Source organism: Lithobates pipiens, unplaced genomic scaffold (genome assembly GCF_037356315.1).
Source record: "Lithobates pipiens isolate NorthernLeopardFrog02 unplaced genomic scaffold, aLitPip1_a1.2 Scaffold_18, whole genome shotgun sequence".
NCBI lineage: Eukaryota > Metazoa > Chordata > Amphibia > Anura > Ranidae > Lithobates > Lithobates pipiens.
Window position 1 is genome coordinate 31,509,874 of NW_027507758.1, and position 27,131 is coordinate 31,537,004.

A 27,131-nucleotide genomic window follows, 5' to 3' on the forward strand; every position below is an offset into this window, starting at 1 on the left:
AAGAAGCCAATATTAATCAACAGAGGCAGTTGAGTACGCTTTTCATTCCAAGCTAGTTCTCACCCCTGTAAGTGTGGATGCTTAATAAGGAGTACCAAAATAGTTTGTTACAGGTGGAGCCTAGTGGGTTGGTTCAGCTCCTGGTTTCTTTTACATTTTCTGGATCAGCCTTTCTCAACTTTTTTACCCCGTTCTCTGGAGTAGGGGTCTCAAATTGGCGGCCCTCCAGCTGTTGCGAAACTACAAGTCCCATGGGACATTGTAAGGCTGACAGTTACAAGCATAACTCCCTCAGGCAGAGGCATGATGGGACTTGTAGTTCCGCAACAGCTGGAGGGCCACCAGTTTGAGATCCCTGCTCTAGAGGAACCCTTAAAATAATTGAGATTTCAGGGAACCTCTGCTAAAACTGATTCACTGCAGTCCACTGGGAAAAATGTCCTTACATTCGTGGTCACCAAGAAGACTGCCACCCTTACGGTGGTGGTCAGAATGCCACTCTAAGCCCTTGTACACACGGTCGGACATTCCGACGGAAAATGTCCGATCGGACCGTGTTGTCAGATAATCCGACCGTGTGTGGGCTCCATCGGACTGTTTCCGTCGGAATATCCGACCTACAAAGTTTTACAGCTGGGCTATAAAATTTTCCAACAACATGATCTGATCGGACTTTGTCCGATTGTTTGTAGAGAATTCCGTTCGGACAAAGTGCCACACATGCTCAGATCAAATTCCTAGACCAAAGCTATTGGCTACTAGCCTGAACGTAGTCCCATCGTAACGAAATAATGTCATCACGTTCCGAACGATCGGATTTTCCGACAACTTTGTCCGACCGTGTGTATGCAACACCAGTTTTGGACAAAATCCGTCGGACAAAATCCAACGGATTTTGTTGTCGGAATGTCCGGCCGTGTGTACAAGGGCTTACAGAAAGCCAAAAGAGATCATTCGTATCATACTCCTGGCTTTTCCAAGTGACACTGGCCCTGGGACTATGCAGGCATCATCAAATGAGAGGTCAATCAGCCACACCCAAGGAGTCCCTGTAACCACTGGAGGAATCCTAGTGTTCCAAAGAACCATGGTCCAGAATTGCTGTCTTAGGTACTTCAACAGTAATTTCTCTCTGTTGTAATTCCTAACTGTTCCTGTCAACCTATGAGATTTGCATCTTTCCTCACATTCCGTTGCATTCTTCATAATTTTAAATTAAAAAAATAAATACCAACAGGGGCTCCCTCACACGAGGAGCACAGATATTTTACCAATAGAGAGCCAAAATATGAGAACTTATCAGGCAGTTTAACTTTTCAATCTATATGCTACTATTGGAGCATTATTTTCTTCTTATGCCGCATACACGCAATCGGAATTGTCTCCTTGCTTGAGGCTCTGACAAGTGGAAACAAAGTTCTGTCTGCACCAAGGTGTCCTCCTCCACTCAGAATCGCAGTGCAGAACAAGTCAAGGTAAGTGAACATTAGCTAGGTGTCAGGAAGCACTTAAAAATGTTAATTGTGCATATGCAGCACCCTCAAAAATGTACCTTTTCTCTTGAACTCCTCCTGAAAAATAACAGTGCGCTTCCTAGTATGGGAGGGTGCCTAGGGACTCCTGTGCCTACAACTTAATAGCTTTATATCTGTTGTGTGACAGTCACTGCCGTGATTTAGTGATACCATTACTGTGCTGCCCACTTTTCACCTTGCTTGGAGCTCTGACAAAAGGGAGCAAACCCCCACCTCTACCAAGATGGCAGCTTCCACACAGAGACGCAGCTGTACTGAGCAAGCCTTCCCTTTTGTATTGAATTGTAATTTACAGTAACTGTGCTGTCTCCATTTATATTTTAAAGAGCTGCGTAAACTTTTTGCAAAGTCGGTCCTTTGCCTGCCTTTATCTGGGCACAGATTCCATAATTCCATTTACCCTCAAATCCTGTGTGCATATATCTTAATTGTTAAGGGCGCTGCAAATTTTGGAAGGTTCTGTTAAATGATAAACCAGAGAGACATGTCTACAGTACACTGAAGGTGGTGGGTGGGCAGGAGACAGAGTGGCGACAGCTCCAGGAAGTGAGGCAAAGAGGCATCGCCCAGGTGGGGAATGGGCAGAATATTAAGAGCAACCATGGCCTTAGACTGATACAAATGGGGGTCTTAGCAAAGCAAACAGGCTGTCCAAATGGAGAAAAGAAAAAAAAAAAGAAATTACCACTGCATATATAGAGATTGTCACAGAGGGGTGGGTAGGGAGATGCTAGAGTGGCTGAAAGTGGTGGACACTTGGTGAGTACAAACAGCAGGTATTTTGGCATGAATTAAAGACAGTGTTAAGCAGCCTCAACAAAATACACAATCCTGGAGCTCCCTAAACCTCTTGTCTTGGCCATTATTATCAGTTTTATAATCCCACATATCGATCATAGGCATACTATATACCAGCCACTCTAATCCAGGGTTCTGTGGAGCCCTGGAGTTACCTCCGAGGATGGTAGGGGTTCCTTAAGTAATAAGCAATTTCTGCCTCTCCGATAAGTAGCCACCAGCACCAGTGATCTATCTGCAGGGGGGGGGGGGATATTCGTCCCAATGACCACAACCATAAGGAATATTCCCCCCAGTGAACATCACACTAATGTAACATGAGCTCTAGATACAGAAGTTATTAGCAGGGGTTTCCTGAGACCGAAAAGTTATTTCAAGGGTTCCTCCATGTTAAACAGTTTGAGAAAGGCTGCTGTATACAGCATCTGTAATGAGGGTGTAATTGCGTTTGTGGCCAGTCTTTGGACTTGAGTTTGACATGGCTGGACTAGATCACTGACAAACAGTAAAAGAAGAGAGGTTGCTGAAGGAGAACTTATTATAATGGACTGCTGAATGGGTCTTGGGAGCAAATATAAGTTTACTTAAATAATTAACCCCTGGGGTGTCAACAATTACTTTATTACCCAATCTAGGATTTTTTTTTTTTATTACAATTCTGGGAGTGATCATTTGATTATAGTAGGCAGAAGCTAGCTTCTTCCGAAGCATGGGCAGTGTAGGCTCATCCTGCTTTAAAGGCAGAAAAGAACAGGTTCGGGCCATTACACTTGTGAGGATGTGAATGAAGTGACATCCACTTTTGGACATCACACCCAACATAAAGATGTTTGGCACTTTTTTCAAGGAAAGCAAAGCAGAAAACCATTTAAAAAATCTGAACAGCAATGGCTAAACCTGAAGGATATTTATTTAAATGTTGTAAATGTTAGGATACATAGTGCTTCTTTGTTTCCATAGATTAGAGGGAGTAAAATCAAATCAGAAGTTGAGATTAAGCCAACCATGGTATGAAAGCTGTATAATACTACCAAGTTCTCCACCTCCCAGGTGCCAACCCTATGTGCCTAGACGCCTAGTGGGGTGAGTTTGAGAATCCTAGATTGGCAGATGTATGAAATGAATTATGTTTTACTTAGAACTGCATATTTTGAGATCCAAACCAATGTGATACTGACACTTGGGATCCCAAAAATGTAATTATGACACAAGGCACATCTGTTTTCAATGATACAAATGCACATATGTATATTTGTCCTTCAACTGAACAGTATTACAATAACAGTCGTGAACAAATGATGGCCGGCATATGACAATAAAATCAATGGTTCTGTAATGTTGATGTATGACCGGTCAGCACATATCTAATGTAGATGTGTAGATAGAATAATGCGTTTTGCATGTTCATACTTACTTGACAATGCCCTGCCTCCAAAGGAAAGCAGATTAAAACACAATACAAATATTAACCGTTTCTTCCTCATCGTTAGATTTTACAGCATTGCCGCACACTAGTCTAAGCATACAGAAGAAAGCCAAACAGGAGAGCAGCTCATTTTCATAATTTATATCAATGATGCGGTTATCCATACAACCAAGCAAATGTCAGCTTTCATTGTGGTTTCTAATTGGACGTTTATGGATAGGAGTACTCTTTGGTCTACCTTATTAAATACAGCCATTTGAGCTTATTTAACAAGGTAGTGTAAAAAGTAGATAAGACTTTCAGTAGCCCACAGCAGCCAGTAAGCTTGCACCATACATTCGTTTTGAGCTTTTAGAACAATGACCAAATGTGATTGGCTGCTGTGGGCTATTACACAATTCTCCTGTCCTTATCAAATAAAGGCTATAAATTTAATCTCATAGCTAATAAAGTACAAAGTCATTGCATTGTACTTACAAAATCAGCATTTTTATTTATCATCTCCTGTGTAGCTTTTATGGTTTTGCATTCAACTATGTCATGACCTGTAGCAATCATCATTTTCCTTGTATCTACATAACATGTGTTCACTGCTTGTATGACCAAAAGTTTCTTTGATATTAATATAAAGCTCAATGTTTTTTATTACTTAACATGCATGAAGCTTGCGAAGATGAGTGAGACACCATACCAGTAAGATGGGAGTTTAGTGTTCACTCAGCTCCAATCCATGGGCAAAGATGTTGGGCCAGGAACAGAGCAATGACCTTGCAGAGCTTTCAGGCTTGGGCAGGGGGGTGTATAACCATGGCGTAGTCAACATAACTGATATTTCACAGGCATTGGGATTCACTTATTTTTTAAACCTACAGTAAAGAGCTTGTAAAAAACCATATCCATCTAACCAAACAGATATCCATAAAATATCCATAAAATAGCATATCCATCTAACCAAACAGAAGGTACCATAACTGGTTCCAGAATATCACTGAGAGACCTATATAAAATTTCTAAGGGATTTTTTTTTTACCTTCCCAAACAGATGCCATATAAATCCAGTTAAATACATAGTTTTATATATTCTACCATAATTATTATTTACTGTGAGGTCTAAGCCAGGAGCCCCCAAACTTTCTAAACAAAGGGCCAGTTTGAGATCCTTCAGACTTTAAGACTTGGCCAGTCTTGATGGTCAGAGGGGGTGAAAAAAAAAAGACATAGTGCCTGTGATCAGTAGGAGGAATAGTGTCCCATCACTGGAGTGAGTGGAAGGAATAGTGCTCACTGTTGGTGTCAGTGGGAGGAATTATGCCCAACTGTCGGTGTCTGTGGAAGGAATGGTGGATCATCCTTGTTATCAGTGGAAGGAGTGGTGCTTCATACTAGTGGGAGAAACAATGCCCCAAGGGCTGAATAAAAGCATGCAAAGGGCCACATCCAATCTATGTGCCACAGCTTGGAGAATGCTGGCCAGGGCGATCTATGCTTAGTTAAGGCAAGGGATTTGTTCTGCAACATTTTACATGACATAATTTCCATGCAAGTAAAATGCTCAACATCTCATATGCAGCCAGCTCTATAGTGAAAAAAATGGCCTGGTGGTACATGTGTAGCTTCTAAGAAGCCGGAGTCAAATTATTATTTTTTAAAAGGTCAGTATCAACAACACTGAGCTGTCTAACTCGGCATGATCAGCAATCAGCATCTGGAATAGGGATTAAGCAAGTATAATGGGGACAAAAAGATGATGCATTTGTTAATGCTTACATTAAAAAGGGAAGAGCTTATTAATATAAATATTGGTCTGGTGGGTCTATTTAAAAAAGGTCAGTGAAATAAAAAAATGCACAAATTTTATTTTTGACAGAAAATCCAAACTATTCTCGATTTCTGCTATTACAAATGGCAGTTCTAATAAACACATACATAATACTAGCACACATTTCTGTCATTAGAATTAAAGCAGATTGTCGATGAATGGTGTTCTTTAAACCCAGCTCTATCATTCTGCAAAGTCTAATTAGCTTTTTATTCCTTTAAACAAAGTTACTGTAGTGTTAAAAGTTTGATACTTAAATGTAGGGAACTGAAACAGTCAACTTTGCATATGATTGTTAAATGTCTTATACTTTTACTGTTTCTTGAGGTCCATTGTCCATGTTGCCATTTCCCACAGATGAACACTAGGCACAGTATACCTTCTAACAGGCTTCCTCTAGCGTTGGCTATGTGACTAGATGCTGGAATTCTGATCACATATCTGCGGTAGGAAAGGATCGACATTTAGGCAGAGCTGCTGATTGGCTGACTCTCCCTCAAGTCAGCATTTAGTATTTACTTTGCTTCATGCACCTGGTAACATGGCCAGCACTGTTGCCAAATGCAATGTTTTCTGTAGGAAAGGCACCTTTTTGATTAATAATACATCCAGGAGGCAAGATAATCAGGGGAATTGTTTCAGTATAGGTCTTCTTTAAAATAAGAGAAATTTGTAGTGGTCTTTAAAGGAAACCCATACTGAAAGAATATGGAGGCTGGCTTTGGTGACCTCTACTTTTAACAATGCTAGTTGTCTTGTTGTCCAATGCCTATCTAAGATACTGATCCGGAATACGTACGCAGGAGATTTCGTTTTACTCTCATTTCATAATCTGGATGCTTCTTTCAAACCAGTGACTCAGAAAGTACTAAAGCCAGAGTGCTCCTCTTTTTATTTTTATATCAGGCAAAAAGTGCTCCTTTTTAAAGTTGACTTAAAATCTGCTAAGGGTCCTTTCCCTAAACACAATCCTAACAGTGCAGACTTGAATGTACAGATCACATGTGTCAAACATAAAACCCACAGGCCAAATCTGCCCACCAGGCCATTTCATGTGGTCCTCATGCCTCTCCTGCATCTGTGGCATCTCCCTCGTCTCTGCCCCCCACTTTGTCTCAGCGGTTGCAGCAGAGAGGAGGACAAAACTTTTCTTACAGATATTGCGCTTCTCTAAGCAGCCCCGGCACCCCCTCATCTCCTCCTCCCCTGGTCTCAGCATTCAGTGGACTCTGGCAGCTGACTCCAGCCCTCCTCTGGCCCTCCTTTACATCCTGCACATTCTGCTTCCCAGCTTCGGCCCCAGCTTCTTCTCAGCAGCAGCACAATGTAAGGGGAGGGTGCACTTTGATGTAAGGGAGGGTGGGAAACACTTGACATCTAATGGAGTGGGGGGCTCTTGACATCTGATGTAAGGAGAAGAGTGGGGTGCTCTGAGCATCTAGTTTTTTTACAGATACAACTGGACCTTTCAGGCAACCAAAATGCTGATGCGGCCCATGATAAAACTGAGTTTGACACCCCTGGAATAGATAAATAGGAGCTGCACACTAAAAATCTTTTTTTAATTATCCTTTTTTTGAATCATCAGTAGTATAGCTGCTTCCATGATGTCCCTGCCCAAGGATCACCTTTCCTTGACACATTTCACCATTTCACAAGGATAATCAAGCCATTTTGGTGAACGTCATCAAGGATAGGTGATCCTTGGGCAAGGACATTATGGAAGCAGCTATAATAATGATGTTTCAATAAAGGATATTTAGAAAGAGGAGATTTTTGGTGCGCAGCTCCTTTTCATCTATGCCTCAAAACTTGCGCTATTAGGATTGTGTTTAGAGAAAGTACCCTCAGCTGATGCTAAAGCAAACTTCAGTCATTTTTTCATCTTTCAATCTATTAAATCTTCTGCCCTTGTTGTTTTACATTTTGGATAGTAAAACCTTTTATTTTTCTGCCAGTAAATATCTTATACAGCCCACTTCCTATTTCTTGTCTGGAAAAAAAAAGCCTAGGATTATGACCTCATGCACAGCTTTCTCTTTCACTGTCCTAAGAGTTTGCCAGGAAGTGAAGGTGGATGAGTTATAAGAGGGCCAATGAGAGCTGCAGAGCTGGAGGTGTGCCTCTGTGTGTCTGTGTAAATCCAGGAAGTGAACAGGCCACAGTTCCAGCTGCCCACAGTTAAAATGGTTGCAGCCAGACTCAGTGGAGGGAGATTTCTGCAGCATATTTGGCAAGTACAGAATCACAGTATATATAAAATAATATGCAAAGTGGTTGGAGGGAAGCTTCAGAATGGCAGATGTTTTTATTACAAATTATGTGAGAAGACTGCAGTTCCTCTTTAATGCCGCGTACACACGACTGGTTCTCCTGTCAGAATAAACTCCAAAGGTTTTTCCGACAGAGTTCCGTTGAAACTGTCTTGTGTACACGCAATCCCACCAAAGTCTGATCGTTAAGAACGCGATGACGTACAACATGTATGACGGGACTAGAAAAAGGAAGTTCAATAGCCAGAAGCCAATAGCCTCCGTCTCGTACTTGCTTCAGAGCATGCGTCGTTTTTGGTCCATCGGAACAGCATACAGACAAGTGGTTTTCCCAATAGGAATTGGTTCCGTCTGAAATATTTAGAACATGTTCTATTTCTCGGTCCGCCAGAATTTTCGTAAAGAAAAAGTCAGATGAGGCATACACATGATCGGACTATATGATGAAAAGCTTCCGTCTGACTTTTTCTGTTGGACATTCCGCTCGTGTATACGCAGGATAATTCAACTTCAAAGAGGAACTCTTTTTGCCTGATAAAAAAGCGGAGCTCTCTGGCTTTAGTAGCAGCAATATTTGGTATGCAGCTCCTATTCAAAACGGAGACAAGCTTTTTTGAGACGACACCCTAGACGCTCGTGGAGCTTACATGAGGTGCAGCTCTGGAGCGGCGCACATACACTTACCAGGAAAAATGGTTTGGGATTTTGGAACACTAGACAAGCCCTTAAGACCAATTCATACCCCCGAAGAGCCAATCCAACAGTGCGGATCAGAAGTCACATATGATTCACACCTCCTCTACAGGGCTATATCCTGTGTACGTCAAAAGTGATGTCTGTCTTGTAATGTGCAGGTTTGCCTACCCTGTTTCCCTTTCCTCACAAACCAAATCAACATTCAGTTGAAATTATGTCGCAGAGAATGGTCTGGGTAAAACCTTTAACAAATTCTGCATATAACTGTGCAGCTACACTTTCTCACGTTAGATTTTTCTTTTTCTTTTAGCACAATCTGAGCCATAGTAACCTTTGCTGGAATATGTTCAATATCATACAAACACAACATGAAAGTCCTTCTTGTGTCCGCCATTAAATATTGGCTATCCAAAGACTTAGCCTTGTACAAACATAACAGATCAGATATCTGGGGAAGTACAGTGACTTAATGCACGATTCCCTGCTTGGTGCATAGGAAAGCCACAAGATAACAACATGGAGAGAGGAAGAGTTGGTGGTTAGCTTGGGGGGGGGGGTGGTGAATATGCATGTACTGGTGAAATGCAACATCTTGCAGTCATATTGCATTCTAGAGTTCAAAGCTTTTGCATCGTTTTGGATGCCACGTGCAAGGAAGCACATGATTCACAGTTGTGAATCCATGCAAAATACTTACCTTCTCAGAAATTGCATGATCATAGAGATTAGAGATGAGCAGGGGTCAAAATACTCGCAAACACCAAAATTATCACCTGATTTTGGCAGGTTACATTGGTATCTGAACCTAATGCCCATAGAAAGGACAGAAAAAGAAAGGGGGGGAAGACAGAAAAAGAGAAAAGAAGACAAGATATAGAGGGAGACAGAAGAAAGGAGTACACAACTTTTCTTCTGTGATTGATCTTTCACTGACATAACAAGAGTGACACTTGCACTGATCAAAATAACTTTTTTTGCTAATAGGGGGATTTCTTAAGTAGGATGAAGGCACTCCGGGAAGGCATTAACAGTCCAATGCTAGCCATAGATGGAATGATCCTTTAGCCGATTCAAGGGAAGATAAGATTTGCAAGTGCTCCAACTACAAAGCACTGTATAGAAAACTTTCATTACTGCCAATTATTTGTATTCCGCTGGGTATTCCTGACAGATTTAAAAAGATTATCTGCCATTTTTAATTATAGATTATATATTTTAGGTGTCCTTTCGGTAACCTTAACATGCATTACTGCCACTGATGTCTTTGGTCACCATCTTTTTCAACTGCTGATCTGTGATCAGTTGCAGAAAAATTAGCAATATAAAATGTAATGAGAACTTTCATCCATTGGCACTTGGGTTTAATGCCCATACATATAAAAAAAAGATGGTAGATATGCCGCCATGCTTCAACCTCCACCAAGCAGAGTATAAAACAATCAGCCGCAGATTTCCATGCTCAGGTTGGCAAGCATATAATTGAAATCTATGGAGAGGGAATAGGGCAGCAGACTTATATCTCCAGCGTTGGATTACATAAGCAGAAACAAAGATGATCCGTGAACGTTTTTTTTTTATCTGCGCCAATTTGCGGGCAGAGTGGGCTTAAGGGGCAGATGCTTTGGGCCCAACAAAAGACTGGGCCCGGGGCAGCTGCCATGTTTGGCCCGCGTTAAAGATGGCCCTGAATGCCATAATTATGGAATGGTGGGAAACCATTTTGTGTTTAGGGGTACCATAAAGGTCATGTGGTCTTTTATTCTCTGCCAGCATCTGCAATGCTGATCAGTGGAGTCCCCACTGTCAGAATACAATAGCACAGAAGCGGGAATTTCTCCATCCACCTCGCTTCTGTGGATGGCAGAATCCGATGAGAGGGCTGATCGGAAAAAAAATGTATCATCTATGGCCAGCCTTAGTCTAACCACTTCTATCATACTCCACACAATCTGGATGCTTGAAATACATCAGATGGCCAACACAGGCCACCTACAGCCAAGGTTAAAGAACATAAAGGGAGAAAGGGGGCACCCACTAAGTATAGCAGTAAAATCATCCACTTACATACAATACAATTGGCAAGTCACTGGGATAAAAGGCATATCTCCGCAAGAACACCGCCATTAGCCCCACTGATGTCTCCTCCTGCTTGTGCAGCCAGCCACCAGACTCTGTGTGGAATGCTCAGGACTGCTGGAAAAAGAAACAGGAAGTGCCAGTAACCATCCTGGAGTGCACAGGGAGCAGGTGTGGAAGTGACGACACGTGGGATGTTCTGTGGGCGTGTTAACTGTTTCAGAACTTCCTGCTCTTTCCTTAAAGCCTGGTGGCTGCACAAGCAGGGTGGGACATCAGTGGGGTTCTTGTGAGGATATGCTTTTTATCTGTAAACCCAGTGAGTTACCAATTGTATTTGAAGTTGATGATCCCTTTTACCCTTATGGACTTTAATTTTGGCTGTGGGTGACCTGGGTTGGCCATCTGATGTCACGGTCCCTACTGTGCCAAGCAGACAGCCAGGCGTGGTCGTGCCCCAAGTGGTTCAAGGAGTTATTGAACCCATAACCTTCCATTTACTGCTCGTGTTGCTTTATCTATGAGCCACACCTCAGTTCTCTATTCAGCCTGCTTTCCAGCTATGCCAAGTTCAGCATGTACTGAGGCCGATACTCTGATTGTATCAGTCATTCCTGGTTCAGCTGAGGCAGTTTATCCAATCATCTGCGTATAAAACACTGCCTCACACCATTCACACAGGGGCAACATGACTTCCAGTGAGACTTTGGGAGGCAACTTGGATATGATTTGAGTAAGAATCACAGCACGTTGAAACAACTTACAAGGCAACTTGAAGTTGCCTCCAGGACAGGGGACTTTGCCAGTGGCCAATCACATAATAATCAGCTCTGTGGGAGGGAGGGGTTTGCCTAGAAAACTATTTTTACTTCCTGGAAAGTTTCTTCAGTTAAGACAGGGGATCAGACTTGGAGGCAACTTCCATTGAATTCTATGGGTACAAGTTGCCTAGAAGTCGGATTGAAGTAGTACAGGAACCTTTTCTGAAGTTGGAGTGACTTCAGTAGTGTAAATTAAGACGGCTCTCATTCACTTACATTGATTTTATCATGTTGCACAACTTGAGGCAACTTGGGACGACTTCAAGTAAGATCCAAAGTTACCCCTGTGTGAATGGACTCTTAGGGCTGTCAGTTCATTGTTTCCTGTTTTGCCAAAAGTTCCAGTATTCCTTTGTTACAGTTACAGTGTTCAAAGACTGACTCCGACTTCTGACCCTGGCTTTGCTTATCATTTATTCTGACTTCTGGAATTCCTGACTATGGCTTTACCTCGACTATCCTTTGGCAAATTCCTGTCTAGCCACCGTGCACAGATTCACAGCCCAGGTAGCTTATTACCTTGTTACCGTGGGCTGTGTGTATTTGCAAGGGTAAGCATACATCTCTGCACCATGGAGTCCAACCTAGGTAAGCCCTTACATCCGACTTATTTCAAGCATCCAGATTGTGTAGAATATGATAGAAGTGGTTAGTCTAAGGTGCTAAAGTGGACGATTTTAATTCTACACTTAGTGGGCTCCCCTTTCTCAATTTTTGTTTCATTAAAGAAGCTGCTTTCTACTATGGGGTGGCTGCCTTAAGTGAGTCTGTGGATAACTTTACAGGACTATTTGTTCACGTTGGCCTTTTATGGACTTGGGCTGCTTTCCCTATTAGTGTCATGTACAGTGGTGTGAAAAAGTGTTTGCCCCCTTCCTCATTTCCTGTTCCTTTGCATGTTTGTCACACTTAAGTGTTTCGGAACATCAAACCAATTTAAACAATAGTCAAGGACAACACAAGTAAACACAAAATGCAATTTGTAAATGAAGGTGTTTATTATTAAAGGTGAAAAAAAATCCAAACCATCATGGCCCTGTGTGAAAAAGTGATTGCCCCCTAAACCTAATAACTGGTTGGGCCACGCTTAGCAGCAACAACTGCAACCAAGCGTTTGCGATAACGTGCAATGAGGCTTTTACAGCGTCCTGGAGGATTTTTGGCCCACTCATCTTTGCAGAATTGTCCTAATTCAGTTACATTAGAGGGTTTTCGAGCATGAACGGCCTTTTTAAGGTCATACCACAACATCTCAATAGGATTCAGGTCAGGACTTTGGCTAGGCCACTCCAAAGTCTTCATTTTGTTTTTCTTCAGCCATTCGGTGGTGGACTTGCTGGTGTGTTTAGGATCATTGTCCTGCTGCAGAACCCAAGTTCGTTTCAGCTTGAGTACACGAACAGATGGTCGGACATTCTCCTTCAGGATCTCTTGGTAGACAGCAGAATTCATAGTTCCTTTTATCACGGCAAGTCTTCCAGGTCCTGAAGCAGCAAAACAGCCCCAGACCATCACACTACCACCACCATATTTTACTGTTGGTATAATGTTCTTTTTATGAAATGCAGTGTTCCTTCTACGCCAGATATACTTGGACACACACATTCCAAAGAGTTCCACTTTTGTCTCATCGGTCCACAGAATGTTGTCCCAAAAGTCTTGGGGAGCATCAAGATGTGTTGTGGAGAAATTGAGACGAGCTTTCATGTTCTTTTTGCTCAGCAGTGGTTTTCTCCTTGGAACTCTGCCATGCAGGCCATTTTTGCCCTGTCTTTTCCTGATGGTGGAGGCATGAACGCTGACCTTAACTGAGGCAAGTGAGGCCTGCAGTTCCTTGGACGTTGTTGTGGGGTCTTTTGTGACCTCTTGGATGAGTCGTCGCTGCGCTCTTGGGGTAATTTTGGGCGGCCGGCCACTCCTGGGAAGGTTCACCACTGTTCTATGTCTTCGCCATTTGTGGATAATGGCTCTCACTGTGGTTCGCTGGATTCCCAAAGCTTTGGAAATGGCTTTATAACCCTTTCCAGACTGATAGATCTCAATTACTTTCTTTCTCAATTGTTCCTGAATTTCTTTGGGTCTCGGCATGATGTGTAGCTTTTAAGGATCTTCTGGTGGACCTTACTGTGTCAAGCAGCTCCTATTTAAGTGATGCCTTGATTGTGAACAGGTGTGGCAATAATCAGGCCTGGGTGTGGCTAGAGAAATTGAACTCAGGTGTGGACAACCACAGTTATAGTATGTTTTAACAAGGGGGGCAATCACTTTTTCACACAGGGCCATGATGGTTTGGATTTTTTTTCACCTTTAATAATAAACACCTTCATTTACAAATTGCATTTTGTGTTTACTTGTGTTGTCCTTGACTATTGTTTAAATTGGTTTGATGTTCCGAAACACTTAAGTGTGACAAACATGCAAAGGAACAGGACATGAGGAAGGGGGCAAACACTTTTTCACACCACTGTATCTCTTGTTTGAAGATTAAAGACCATGTTGGATGACCTGGTCCAATTCTATGCAGGCAACTATATCCTAACTGAACCCAGCATCAGGATGATACTGAGTTCAAGATGATGTGAGAGGCTTCAGAGATGAAAATTAAAACCCAAAAAACTCTCCACCATGATGTCAAACACCTTTAATAAGAATACCTATATTATGTGATTTGCTGGTCTGATTTTTATGAACAATATAAACACTCAAAGACCCTTGAAGAGTTCATTCATTGTGGAGATTTCACGTATTCACTCATTTTTAAATTTATTACTTGAATTTTTATTGTACTGGCCAAAAAACTGATCCATCTATGGTCGGCATAGTTCTGAATAAACTGCTTCCTACATGAAAAAAGCTAGCATGAAATGGTCAATGGGTGGTTTCTGAATGATCATGTACTGTACTCCCTCCATTCAGCTGGGAGACATTATCAAGATCTCAACTACATCTAATCTGACATAAGCAATAAAACTCAGCTCAGCTTAATCTTGAGTGTCATTTTTAGATGTACGGTTATTGATGACGTTTATGGTTATGTTAATAAAATGTGCCAGTCTGTTAACCGCATTGTGGAAGACAAAGATTCCTGCGATAATACTTTTTGTATGTAACCATTTTTAGCTACAAACATGATATCACATTAACCTTTATGATTTAATACAGAATAAATTCAGATACCTTTCTCTCTTTTTTTTTGTATACATGGTGTCAATTCACTTGTGTTTAGTGTCTGAGAAGGGATAGGTAACTGATTTCTTTCAAATATAATCATTTCAAAACCTCATCCTCCTTAAAAGATAATTCCACCAAGTATTAAAAGTTCAGTGTTGGGTATAACTAAGTGTCTTAAAGCTGAACTCCGGTCAATTATTTTTTCCCCCGAAGCAGTGCTTCTGTGCCCGCACTGCATAGGTTGACTGCTCGTTTTGTCTGGGGGTAAACACAGAGCCTATACTCACCTGATTCTTCTAAAAACAGCTCCCCTTCCTACCATGCTCAGCAGTGGACTTGGCGTGATGATGTCAGGAACATTCCACCGCACAAGACACCTGGACTGCGGGGGAGAGCAGGAGCTGAAGAGACCGATCTTTCACTAGGAGGATCAGAGGATTAGGTGAGTATATCTCGGCTCTCCGAACCCCTAGACAAAATAAGAGTCGTTAACTGTGGGCACATTTTTTTTTCCTCATGCAGTGGGCTGCACCTGAAAAACAACAAATTTGCCCACAGTTAAGCTTTAAAATGCCCAATCAGGTCTAATCCTGGTGTAGGATTTCTGTGATGAGATCAAACATCTGGAAGGCTAACACCATCCTCTTAATTATTGCCGTGCTAAAGATGTCAGTAGATCTCCACTGCGTGTATTTTGTATTTAGTTAAAGATAAACTCATAGGGTTGGTTTGACTTCTGGGTTTTACATGAATTCGAAAACAGCAAAATCGCAATGGTTGTAAAGATGTCATCTGACCTAATTATGGTAGTTTTCACCAAAATCTCAATCGCCAAATTCTACCCAACAATAAAATGTAATATTAAACAGAATTATCTTTTAAGAGTATTATTTGCATGTGATGCAGAGATCACCCACACCTTGTATCAGCACTGGAATGTACCTTTCCTCCACTGAAGCTTCTTTTATCTGATGGTGGGGCTTTGTTCCTTCCATTTCTCGGATACTAACAGCATAAATTTTAGTGGTATAATCAATAGCTTTCTCTCTCGCCACATCACTGTCATAACCTAGGTAAAGAAGATAAGTAAAGCAAAAAAGTAAAAATATAATAAAATGTTTTAAGGAATCATATATTGATTAAGGATAATATCTTCATACCATGAGCATGCAATGCAGATGGTTAATTACACAGGTTAAAAATGCGATTCTACACCCGATTGAGGATCTGAACCACCTTAACTCTTTATACCCCTAAACTCAGCAGTGGGGTGTGAGTTGTCAGGGCCTGTGGTAAGGCAAGTATTGCGCCCCCTAACCTGTGGACTGTTAGCACTCCCAGGCCCTCTGCACCAAAATATGATGATGTAGCTACTCCCCATTGACTGACAAGTATATATACGAAAGAAAGATTTGGATTTGGCCCAGTGACACAAAGGAATTCCCCACCAACATTTCTGTTATGTGCCAGCCACACACAGTGCAGTACAGGCAGGATGAAGGAAGGTGCATGAGTGGATCAGGAAGGTGACAGTACTGGCTCCTTCCTCTTGGATACTTCCTGATTCTCAGGACACGGCCATCATCGCCCTGTGCCTGATCATTGCTGTCTGTCCGCAGAGAGTCCAATTACCATGTCCAAGCCGCTGCCTAAACCAGTAAAGCAGGAGGGCTAAAGCCCCCCCTCCCCACCCTTTGCAATGGAATTCCTGACAATCCGGTCCATTGCTGTCATGGCATTGTAGCAATTCTGCTGCTTACACACTGGCAGCACCTGGCCCAGGAGGAGCCCTCTGATGACTTCTGGATGGGCAGACTTTTAAATGCAAGAATATTTACTATTACTACTTTTTTTTTTTTTTTTTTATGAAATTTTGCACACGTCATGGCTTTACCTTTCAGGGTACAAAAAAAAAATGCCCAGCGGTTTACTACCACTTTAAGATGGGGCAGGATTGATCATTTCTATATAATAGAACTGTTTGGTCTTTAGGGATTCCACTGACCTCCAACAGGTCATGTTTTCATTACTAACTATAATATATATAATATATGGGCTGGCATATCCCCTGGGACTTTCAATGAACCCTGTGAAAAAGGAAATTTGCTGGTTTGATTATCAGTATTGCTCATTCCTACCTCCATCCTCTTCAGCATCAGTGTCTGACTCTTCACTATCCGCAGGTTTGCTCTCTAGATTTCCAAAAGCCTCTCGCGTCCAGATCATCAGTGCTGTATCTGCTCCCCCCACAGTCAGCAGGGTGGAATCATCATGTAACCATCTGACATTGGTCACATGTGCGCTATGGCCAACATACTTTTTGAACCTTGCATCACGACCCTGAAAAGTCAGAAACACAAATGGAATGAAGTCATACAAGGGGAGTTTTTTTTTTTGTTGTGACTTGTCATTGGTCAAGCTTACAGACATCCTGCTGCTAATTTGTCATTCTGTTGGGCAATTATAAATCTACCAAGAAGTACAATACCAAGACCATACTGTTGCTTAGGATAAAAAATAAATAAAAATAAATGGTGCACATTTATAATTGCTTTAGAAATGTGCTTGGTGCTCTTCTGGCTTCTGGACTCAGGACTGCTCTTTTGAATGGGGAAGGAAGTCAATGTCAAATGACCAACATTCTTCTAATCATGAAACTCTTCCTTCTGTGTTAAGCAGAGACAACTCAGTTTGCCAGCATTCATGCAACCTAGTGGTGCATAACAGAAAAAGTGTGGGCAGGTGCAGTCTATTTTCTTTACTGCAGGTGGAACTTATCCGTAGTGGCAATGCAGGTGGAGGAGGAAGTCAAGAGGAGCATCACTCTTCTATGATTGCCTCATTCACAGAGAGACAACATCCAACTGGATGCTAGCATCCCATGTGAGCTTGGTCACCATCTTGAGTCAGGCAGAGTCTATTTAAGACCCTGGCTCCTGGGTTTGGTGCACATTTCACTTGTGTGTATAGTAGGGACAGGTAACCCGTCTGACAGGGACAGTGCTTAGCATCAGGGAGAGGTTCCACACGAGAAGGGAAAGTGCAGGGACATGCCATCCTTCCTGGAAGCCTCCCCGCTTAGGTACAGAAAGGCCAGGCCACTCGAGACAGACGCTGTGGGCACACCTGCTGCCTCTACTCATCGATGTATATTCTGTAAGTGCTTTGGGTCGAGTTGCCTTTCCACTGGGCTTGTTGTGCATTGCTGAACTTCAATTTCAATACAGTTCTGTTTTCTGCAACTGGGCTTTGAGTGTTTACTGCCGCTGGACCTCTCTACAAGCAGGTAGCGATGTTCTCTCTTCGTTATAAACCAGCCCCATAGTGACCTGTTAGAAATCTTCTTCCACTGATCTGACAGCTCTAAATTGCTGAAAGTTGATATGGTTTACTGGCTTTATACATTATCACTGTTCACTGCACTGTTTTATAAAAAAAAAACACACACACACACACACCAAAAACAAAAAACAAAAAAAAAAAAAACACTGATATATAGAGAAGTCATTGGAACAATGAAGGCAAATCTACCTTTACTGGGTAGGAAAACAATTTCACAAATCCAAAATCATCCCCAGTTGCTAAAGATTTCCTGTCTTTGGTAAGAGATGCTGAGTTCACATCTGTCACATCACTGTGCGCCGGCCAGATCCCTTCACATGTAGGACCGAGGACACAAGTCCATGTGTGCCACTCTATTCGTTCAATCTGTACAGGGTAGTATATGGTTAAATAGAGGAGCATATGAATCACAGAATCAAGGCAAAAAGAAATAACAGTTACAGTTTGCAAACTTCATACCGTTTTAAGACAAGGAATATTTTATACTTATAGCTTTGCACTTTAAAAATAGAATTTATCTGGCTTCAGAACTAGTCACACTTAGCTTAAACAGACTATAACATTGGCCATAATATGATGTATTACATATAGGGGATTGCAATACTTTTTTTCTAAAAGCCAAATGAGTGTCGTAATGATTGCAGATGAGTTTATTTTAATTTTTTTGTGTGATACTAATTTATCAAAAAAATATCAGAGAGATTTGAGAGATTAGAACACTTCTTTTTCAATAATATATTTTTGGAAGTTTTGTCAAAATACAAGAGAGAATAACAACAGGCACAATCATATAAAGGGATAAATTAAGGCCAGTCAAACACTATCTTTACCAGCTGGACCACCTGGGACCAGTCTTAGCCCTTGTACACACGGTCGGACATTCCGACGGAAAATGTCCGTTCGGACCGTGTTGTCGGATGATCCGACCGTGTGTGGGCTTCATCTGACTTTTTCCGTCGAAATGTCCAACCAACAAAGTTTGAGAGCTGGATATAAAAATTTTCCGACAACATATTTGTAGAGAATTCCGATCGGACAAAGTGCCACGCATGCTCAGATCAAATTCCTAGACCAAAGCTATTGGCTACTAGCCTGAACGTAGTCCCGTTGTAACTAAATAACGTTATCACGTTACGAACGATTGGATTCTCCGACAACTTTGTCCGACCGTGTGTATGCAACACCAGTTTTGGACAAAATCCATCAGACAAAATCAGACAGATTTTATTGTCAGAATGTCCGACCGTGTGTACAAGGGCTAAGACACACAGGTTCAAGAAGGGGACCATGTCAGAGCAACAGAAGAAGAAAGGAAACTCCCCCCAAAAGTCTCAGCCAAGGCGAGTATCAGACCGATTATGTTCCAGAGATGATACCCATGGATATCAGCTAGGAGAATGTCAGCATATCAGGCCTAAAATCATCAGCAGGAATTAAAAATAATTGGTGGGGGGGGGTGATTTGTTACACCCCCCCACCAATTATTTTTAATAATTTAACCACCCAGTCCCTCAGGAGGGAATGAACGAGAGGAAGGGGAAGAAAAAAAAGAAAGGGAAAAGAAAAAGGGAGGCGGAGAACAGAAATAAAAGGAGGAAAGGTCTTGTGCAAGGTGGCTGAGAGCTATCTCCATCCCCCTACCCCACCACCCACACATGGGGGGGCATGGGGGACAACTGTTGCCAGGGAAGAGAGGGATCTCTAAACAAGGGGCATGCTGCACACCCTGTTCAGCTCCATGCCCTGGTCTAACCTATGCAGGGGATATGATATTAGGACATTTAGCCTTAAGGGATTATTTGCAGTATAATTCATGTGTTACTATGGCATGCGTTGATGTGATTTAAAAGTCATTGCACTGCATTTTGTTTTAGAAATTGTATTGACTTGGTTTGCCAAATGCAGGTCAATACATCCAAAGCGCAGCACACATAGCCACCCGCTGCTCATATTTTATTTGGTTTCTCAGGAATCAAAATTTGCTCAGTATATGACCAACTATAATTCTGAAAAATAAAGATAACAATGTTGGCTCTACACGTGCAGATCAGATTTACTAACATTTCTGCCACTAGGCTTAGGCTTGGTTCACACTGCTGCGACATGGGATCTGACTTGTGAGACCCCAAGTTGCATGACACGTCAAATTCAATGTTTCCCTATGAGAACCGCCTTAACGGATACTACACAAGTCTCTCAGACTTTTGAAAAGGTTCCTGCACTGCTTCCAAGCAGGATCTCCCAGTCTATGGACAGTGTAGGATCCACTAACCATGGGGTACTTTGTCACAGAGGTCCATCCACTACATTGATGAGAAAAGAGAGACTGTATATTCGCTCCAAGAGTACCTAAAGATGACCAAATACTAGTGAAACCGTCTTGGGGACACCCCGCTTGGGGACATACAAGGGTTCCAAAACCTATTTTTATGCTGTAACCTTACAACAGTAAGGTAAGGGGACATCCATCAACTTAACAAACGGAGAAAAGGAAAAGAGAATCATCCCCTCTCTACTACTGCACTACCTAGGAGCACTAGCACCTTATTAGGGATATCTTTGGTCACTTGAAGTCTGCACAGTTTTTGATATCGTTTGCACGGACACTTTTAGCATTGCAATAATTGTGAAGTTTGCACATTGTTTACACGGACATTATCAGTACTGGCACTTGCACTTTATATGTGTTTTTTTGGATCACCATATTGTTGTACTTTATATGGCAGTAGCCTACATGGACAATTTTTGTTGAGTTGTTAATGAATTCTTTTTATCTAATGTTTTTTTATCTTGATTTGACATTTTTGCATGAATATCCATTGATATATTTTGCATCTAATTTACTTAAGCATTTTTGCACCAGAAGGAGTCTATGTATACAGATTGATTGTGATTTGAATGCTGTAACATCACACTCACAGGATTTTTTCACACTCTTTTGTGTCTACTTGATATGAAATAGCCTAAATTTCCTATCTCGACACCCCCCCCCCCCTTTTCCAATCTCACGACTTTCCCTTCCCTGCCTTCCTTCCCCTCTCTTATATAGCGCAGCACTACTCCATTCAAATATTTATTTTGTTTGGGTTTGAATAATCCTTCTCAGTGCATGCAGCAATATTCCCCCTCACCAATCTAATTGGCTGGCGAAGAGATACCCTTATCTAATACTTGGGTGCGATTACAGCCCTTGAGTAAGCTCCTAAATCACATCCAAGTTTGATCAAGTCTGAAGGAAGTCGCAGACAAAGCTGTATGACTTTGCCGTTGCAGCAGTGCGAACGGAGCCTAAAGGGCGCCCCCAAGAAGCTGCTATAGGCATTTCCCAAACACTGGAATATGTGTGTTCTCTGTGTGCAGAATTGTACAAAGAAAAAAAAAAAAAGCAGGGTTGTGCTTCCAGCCAATGTATCAAATAGAAGAGTTCTCAGATCTTTTCCATTTATTGCCTATATGTCAGCTTTAGCAACAATTCTAATGAGACAGCGAAGGAGAATAAATACCTCTGCTGATTTAAGGACGTATCTTTTTCCTCTCGGAGCTTCAAAAAATAATTGTTCTTTGGCACCAGTATTAACTTGCAGCAGTTTACCTTTATTTTTTTGGAAAGAAAAGATACATTATTAGAAGTTTGAGCATACAAAAGTAAAAGGTGCTTTAATAGTCATTTCCTATACTTAAGGCATTTGGAAAAATGAATTAAAATGAATTCATTAAAATTTATTTTGCACATGTCCTGGAGATAATAATATGTCATCTGTCAGCTCCTAAGAACATCACTATAAATGACAAGACACTCTTCCAACAAATTCTCCTTACAGTAACTAGATAGAAAATGGGCAAAACAGAGCTGGCAGACCTTAATTGTGGGTTGAATTATTTTGGAGGTGGGGCTTAGTTTTTGCTGGACAAATTCTAGGTCTCCTGTCCAGGCCATTTTTCAGTTTTCAGCACTGTCATACTTTGAATGCCAATTACTCAGTCATGCAACACTGTATCCTGTTGAATTTAATTTTTCTCAACACCGCCTAATTTGAATTGCAGACACCTCCAGGTGTATAACCTGAGAACAGTGGCTCTAAATAAATCCATATTTTACCTCTGGAATCCCAGTCAATGTGCGTGATATAGCTGGAGGCACCTTTGCAGATTCCAACTCTCTTGCTTGTAAGTACATTATAGATATCCACAAAATTATCATGTGATGCCACAGCCAGATACTTTCCAGCATCTAAAAAAAAATATTAAACATTAAAAAAAAGATAAAAAGAAAATGCAATTACAGGTTGATAGTTATATCTTCACTCAAGGTCTGCAGTAAAAGGCTGTTCTGTGCTTCTGTTCTTTTAACATGTGGGTTGCACAATGGCTTATTGGTTAGCGGATCTGCCGTGCAACACTAGATTTTTCAGCTAATATCCTGACCAGGACACTATCGGCATGGAGTCTGCCTGTCATTTGTGCTTGCTTGGGCCTCCTCTGGGTACTTTGGTTTCCTCCTACACTCTAAAGACATGCTGGTAGGTTAATTTGCTCAACTAAGTGTGCCCAAGATGGCTGCCTCACCTTCTAAACATTTTGAGTCTATGACTTCTTCATTCATGGAGATTGCATGCTATCAAGATGAAGTGACAAAAACTGGGCTGATTGGATTTTAATGTAGACATGATTTGTGATCCTATAGTGAATATCTAGAAATGTTAATTGTGCAATAACAGTACCCTGAAAAATCTACCTTTGTCTGGAACTCCTCTTGAATTATACCAGGGCACATTTTTCACATTGAAGAGGTACCCAAAAAGAGAATTTCAGATGGTTCATTGGGAATCCACTGAGGCTTTAGGCCTTATTCACACAGCAATCCAAATGCCTATTCGAAGGACCACCTTCAGCCACCTGGTATACACAGGTGTTCTGTGCAGGGGCGTGCAGGCAACCTATTGAAATCAATGATAGGCTGCCAGCTGAATGGACATCCACACACATCCCATATTGCACATCCATTTGGGTCCAATGCATGGATTAGGATGCATACAGACTGCTTTCTGACCCGTACATTGGACCCGCACGGCTGTACGCTCTGGGATGCATGTGGAAACTCGGGCAGGTCCATACAACTGATCACTGCCTACATGGAACACCTGTGCATCCCGGGCGCAAGGGCATATGGATCGGTTTGTCCGTGTGATTGAGGCCTTAGAGAGGCTCCATTGAAACTTTTCCTGAGTAACAGAAGGCCAAAGAGATACCCTGCCCAGAAAGTTATTTATTTCCTTCCTCAGTAAACTAGAGGCATCACAAGATTGGATGTTCACGACTGCAAATTCTTTGGCAGGTAAAAGAGCAAACATATATGTTTCTAAACTGTGTATCTACTCTTTGCCTAGAATTCTGCTTTAAAAAAATCAAATTGCCTGAAGTGATAATTTTTATAATAGCTTTGAACCAAATACATTTAGTGTTCGCAAAAAAATAATACCTGGCGAAAACTTAATATCAGCTATCATTTCCTTCCGGTGATGAAAGGACACCATGTCTTCAAGAGTGTCAGCGTTGACCACCATAAAGCTGCCGTCATTCAAGCCTACAGCTAAGGCTTTCCCATCTGGAGAAAAGGCACAGCATCGTCCACCTGAGACAAAAAAACATGTTAGCAGCTGAAGCAACTAAACCACAAAGCTAAAGAAACTATTATAAAATCCATATCTCCACTAAACCGACGCCACCACAATCTGGGCATTCTTGTTGGAGTGGAGCATTACACCAATGTTAAAACTTACATTGGATAGAGCTTTTCTTCACAGTGCACCTGTGTCCGGCTATTGATAATACATTATTTACATAATCTTAAGCAGTAGAAGAGCTTTAAAAACAAGCTTTCCCTACCCCTTCAGCTGCATGTACTGTGAAATAATTCTTCTTCAAAGATTACAACAATGACTAAAGTTGGGTTTCAGTTAGTTTCTAACCATTAGAAACACCTGCTGTGTGTTTATATTAGAGGGCTGACTGATTGACAAGATTCTGGTGCAACAGAAAGGTATAGGTAAGAAAGCCGATATTTCATTACCTCTATTGTGATAAATTTCTCCATAATGCCCTTGGCTACACAGAAGAGTAATGCCACGTACACACGATCGGAATTCTTGTCAGAAAAAGCTCTGATGGTTTTCCCGTCGGAATTCAGACAGAATTTTGCTCAAACTGTCTTGCCTACACATGGTTACTCCAAATTCCGACGGTCAATAACACCGCGACATACAACACGTTCGACGGCACTATAAAAGGGAAGTTTAATGCTTTCGAGCATACTTCAAAATGTTTCTAAGCATGCGTCGGAATTTTGAGTGTTGGAATTTCATACACACGATCAAAAAATTAGATAGAAAGGTTTTCCGTCGGAAAAATTAAGAACAGGCTCTCAATCTAAAGACCGTCGAAAATGCAGACAGAAAAAGACCGATGGGCATACACACGGTCAAAAAATCAGATGAAAAGCTTTCCATCGGAAATTCCAGCCGTGTGTACGCGGCATAACTGTTCTTTCACATGGGCAGTCCGATCAGGTCTGCCTGTCAGTTTTTCATGCGTACCTGATCGGACCCTCCATTCACTCCTACGGGGCAGTGGATGTCAGCAGTGACATGTTGGCTGACACCCACTGCTATCCGATACAGTCCGCCAAATCCAGGCAGTTGGTGACCCTATTTTCCATCTGTCTGGCGGATTGGACAGGTGGTCCGTTTTTATCCAATCTCCCCTCAAAGGACAGCAAGGCTCTGACATGTCTGTCTCTGCACAGTGAGCGGAGATAAACCTGTCATCTGTCTGCTCAGCGGGGATCAGAGGATCGGTTCTCCCGATGAGCAAGCGGAGGCCGTCAAAGGACATACCCGTGTAAAAGGGTCCTTAGGTGTATATGCAAACATGTAGGGAGCGCTAGACTGCCATCTGAGTAAATGTCTGCAGCTCTAAAAAAAATATACTGTCAATCATAGCAAAGGAATGAACAGCCTCAAAGTGACTACTGGGAGAGTAAAAAAGAAACCGTAGAGACAGAACACCAGCAAGGCACTCCTAGAAAAACACATACATGTCAGCTGTAGGTATGATGTATGCAAGGGGCTAGTGACTGGATAGTTTTAGGAACCCAATTACACAAAGGACCAGGTGTCCAGTAAAAAAAAAAAAAATGTTTTTTTTCCAAACAAGTTAAAGAGGAGCTCCAGGCTCCTTCGGGGAAAAATGTAAAGTCAGCAGTATAATACTGTAGCTTCTGACTTTTAATACTAGGACACTGACTTCTCCTGGAATCCAGCGGTGTCTTCACCTTAACCAATTCTTTAATCGGCTGTTGGGTGCTGCCGCTGCCATTTCTTGTACGGGAAACCGTCAGTGAAGCCTTGCGGCTGGCTCCCTACTGCGCATGCGCAAAGCTCGCTGCTCTTTGTGAAGGGCCCAGCGGCGGGGAAAGGAGGAGGGGGGCGAACTTCCGGATTACTTCGCCATGGCAAAGTCACCTGGAATTGGGAGTGGGTACCTGTAAAAAACAGGTACTTGCTTCCCCCTTCCCTTTTGGGTGGAGCTCTGGTTTAAATTAATTACAAAGGTGCTGCACGGTATTACCAGCGGTTGACCAGGCACAGGCTTCAGGCAGGAAGAATGCACCCAGGGACGCAGATGTGGATGAGGTCTGAACTTGAAAATGCCGCCCATGGAACAACGGAAGGACTCACATCACTGGAACAACATGCTTTGGTGGACCCCCCCTTTGTCAAATCCCCTTTGTCACCGTGCCCCAAAATAAGTCCTGGCAGCCAGCCTAACTTCCTGGTGCTTTCCAGTTGTACAAGGTTGTATCAGCAGACTTCTGGGTTTTCAGTGATGTCTCTTCCAGTGACGCGAGTCCATCCACTGTCCCGCCATGGCTGGTGTTCTCTGTTTCAGACCTCATCCACATGTTGGTCCCCCGGTACATTCCTACTGCCTGATGCCTGTGCCTGGTCAACCGCTGGTGATACCTTGCAGCAACTTGTTATGCTTTTAACTTGTTTGGAATAAACCATTACTTTTTTACTGGACACCTGGTCCTTTGTGTGATTGGGTTTTCTCATTAGCCCTTTGCATACATCACACCCAAAGACGACATTTATGTGTTTTTCTAGGAGTGCCATGCTGGTGTTATGTCTCTACAGGAGAGTAGGGGACTGCTTTAAAGAGCTTTTACCGCTTGCCCAGAACATGTACACACATCTGAACACATTTTTTCCTATGTTTTGTTTCTTTAAATATGCTGCAAGGACCGGAAAAATGCCTGTTGGACTACAGAACTTCATACTTATGTTGAGGAGATGAGGGGAGGGACAGGCAGCATTGTCAGTTCATTACAGAAAGTTAGAAGTTTACTGAATTTCGAGCAGATCATCAGGAATTTGTTTCTTCTTTTAAAGAGTATAAATGTGCAAATATCACAGAGATGTATTGAACATGTTTGTCTTTTTACATTTTACCCAGACATACACTTCAATAGCTATGGCTATGGCAGTCATTGAAAAGGACAGTATGCTCTCAATTTTATAGGATATGACTCTCACCCTTTTTCAGCTTCCGCACAGCCAGCATGCGGTGTTGGGAGGAGAGTTCCCAGATTCGGAGAGTTTTATCATCACTCACTGTGGCACTTATTGGCAGCTGTGGGTGGGTTGCCAGACCCCAGACCTCTCCTTCCATATGTCCCTGTCAAAAAAAGATCTACATTTACTGCACATCGTGATGCCATTTAAAATATGTAACAACCCAGCCAGTTTCAATTCTCATATAAATAAAAATAAATAATGGGTGCCCATCTGTCATTGTTTCTCTTATTCTTTCTACACCCTACTTATTCAATTTTCTTATTTAATATTATATATTCCTATTATATTATAATATAATTATATTAATATTCCTATTTAATAACAAACAACCTGCAGGCACCCTTCGGGTCACCTCTCCCATTTCCACCTCTCTCTTCTTGAATCCCACCCTCCTTCCCGAATCCCTACACTCACTTCGCCTTCTTACTTTATTTCACCCTCAGTCCCCCTCCTGACATTCCTGCTTGTTGCCCTCAAGCTCCTTCCCCGTTCTCAGCTCATCCCTCTTTGAATAATCCTTCAATCCACAACTTACCCA

The 27,131-nt window shown here is 42.0% G+C and overlaps 1 protein-coding gene across 4 annotated transcripts in view; it reads right to left on the minus strand.

Annotated features, from left to right (window-relative positions):
- The window catches only part of EML6 (EMAP like 6), a 295,572-nt gene that overhangs the window by 60,256 nt on the left and 208,185 nt on the right, over positions 1-27,131 (minus strand). For 3 of the 4 annotated variants that reach the window (XR_013276589.1, XM_077485540.1, XM_077485542.1), the window contains exons 21-27: positions 26,552-26,693; positions 23,437-23,589; positions 22,057-22,188; positions 21,461-21,549; positions 18,147-18,323; positions 16,754-16,955; positions 15,558-15,684 (exon numbers count right to left, since the gene is read on the minus strand). Coding sequence is in view for 3 of the 4 variants with exons in the window: in XM_077485540.1 (XP_077341666.1) it covers positions 15,558-15,684; positions 16,754-16,955; positions 18,147-18,323; positions 21,461-21,549; positions 22,057-22,188; positions 23,437-23,589; positions 26,552-26,693 (1,022 nt within the window). In the remaining variant the exon portion in view is untranslated. Of the gene's footprint in view, positions 1-3,747; positions 3,763-9,244; positions 9,353-15,557; positions 15,685-16,753; positions 16,956-18,146; positions 18,324-21,460; positions 21,550-22,056; positions 22,189-23,436; positions 23,590-26,551; positions 26,694-27,131 lie in introns of all 4 variants that reach the window. The other variant, XM_077485543.1, reaches the window with a different exon arrangement.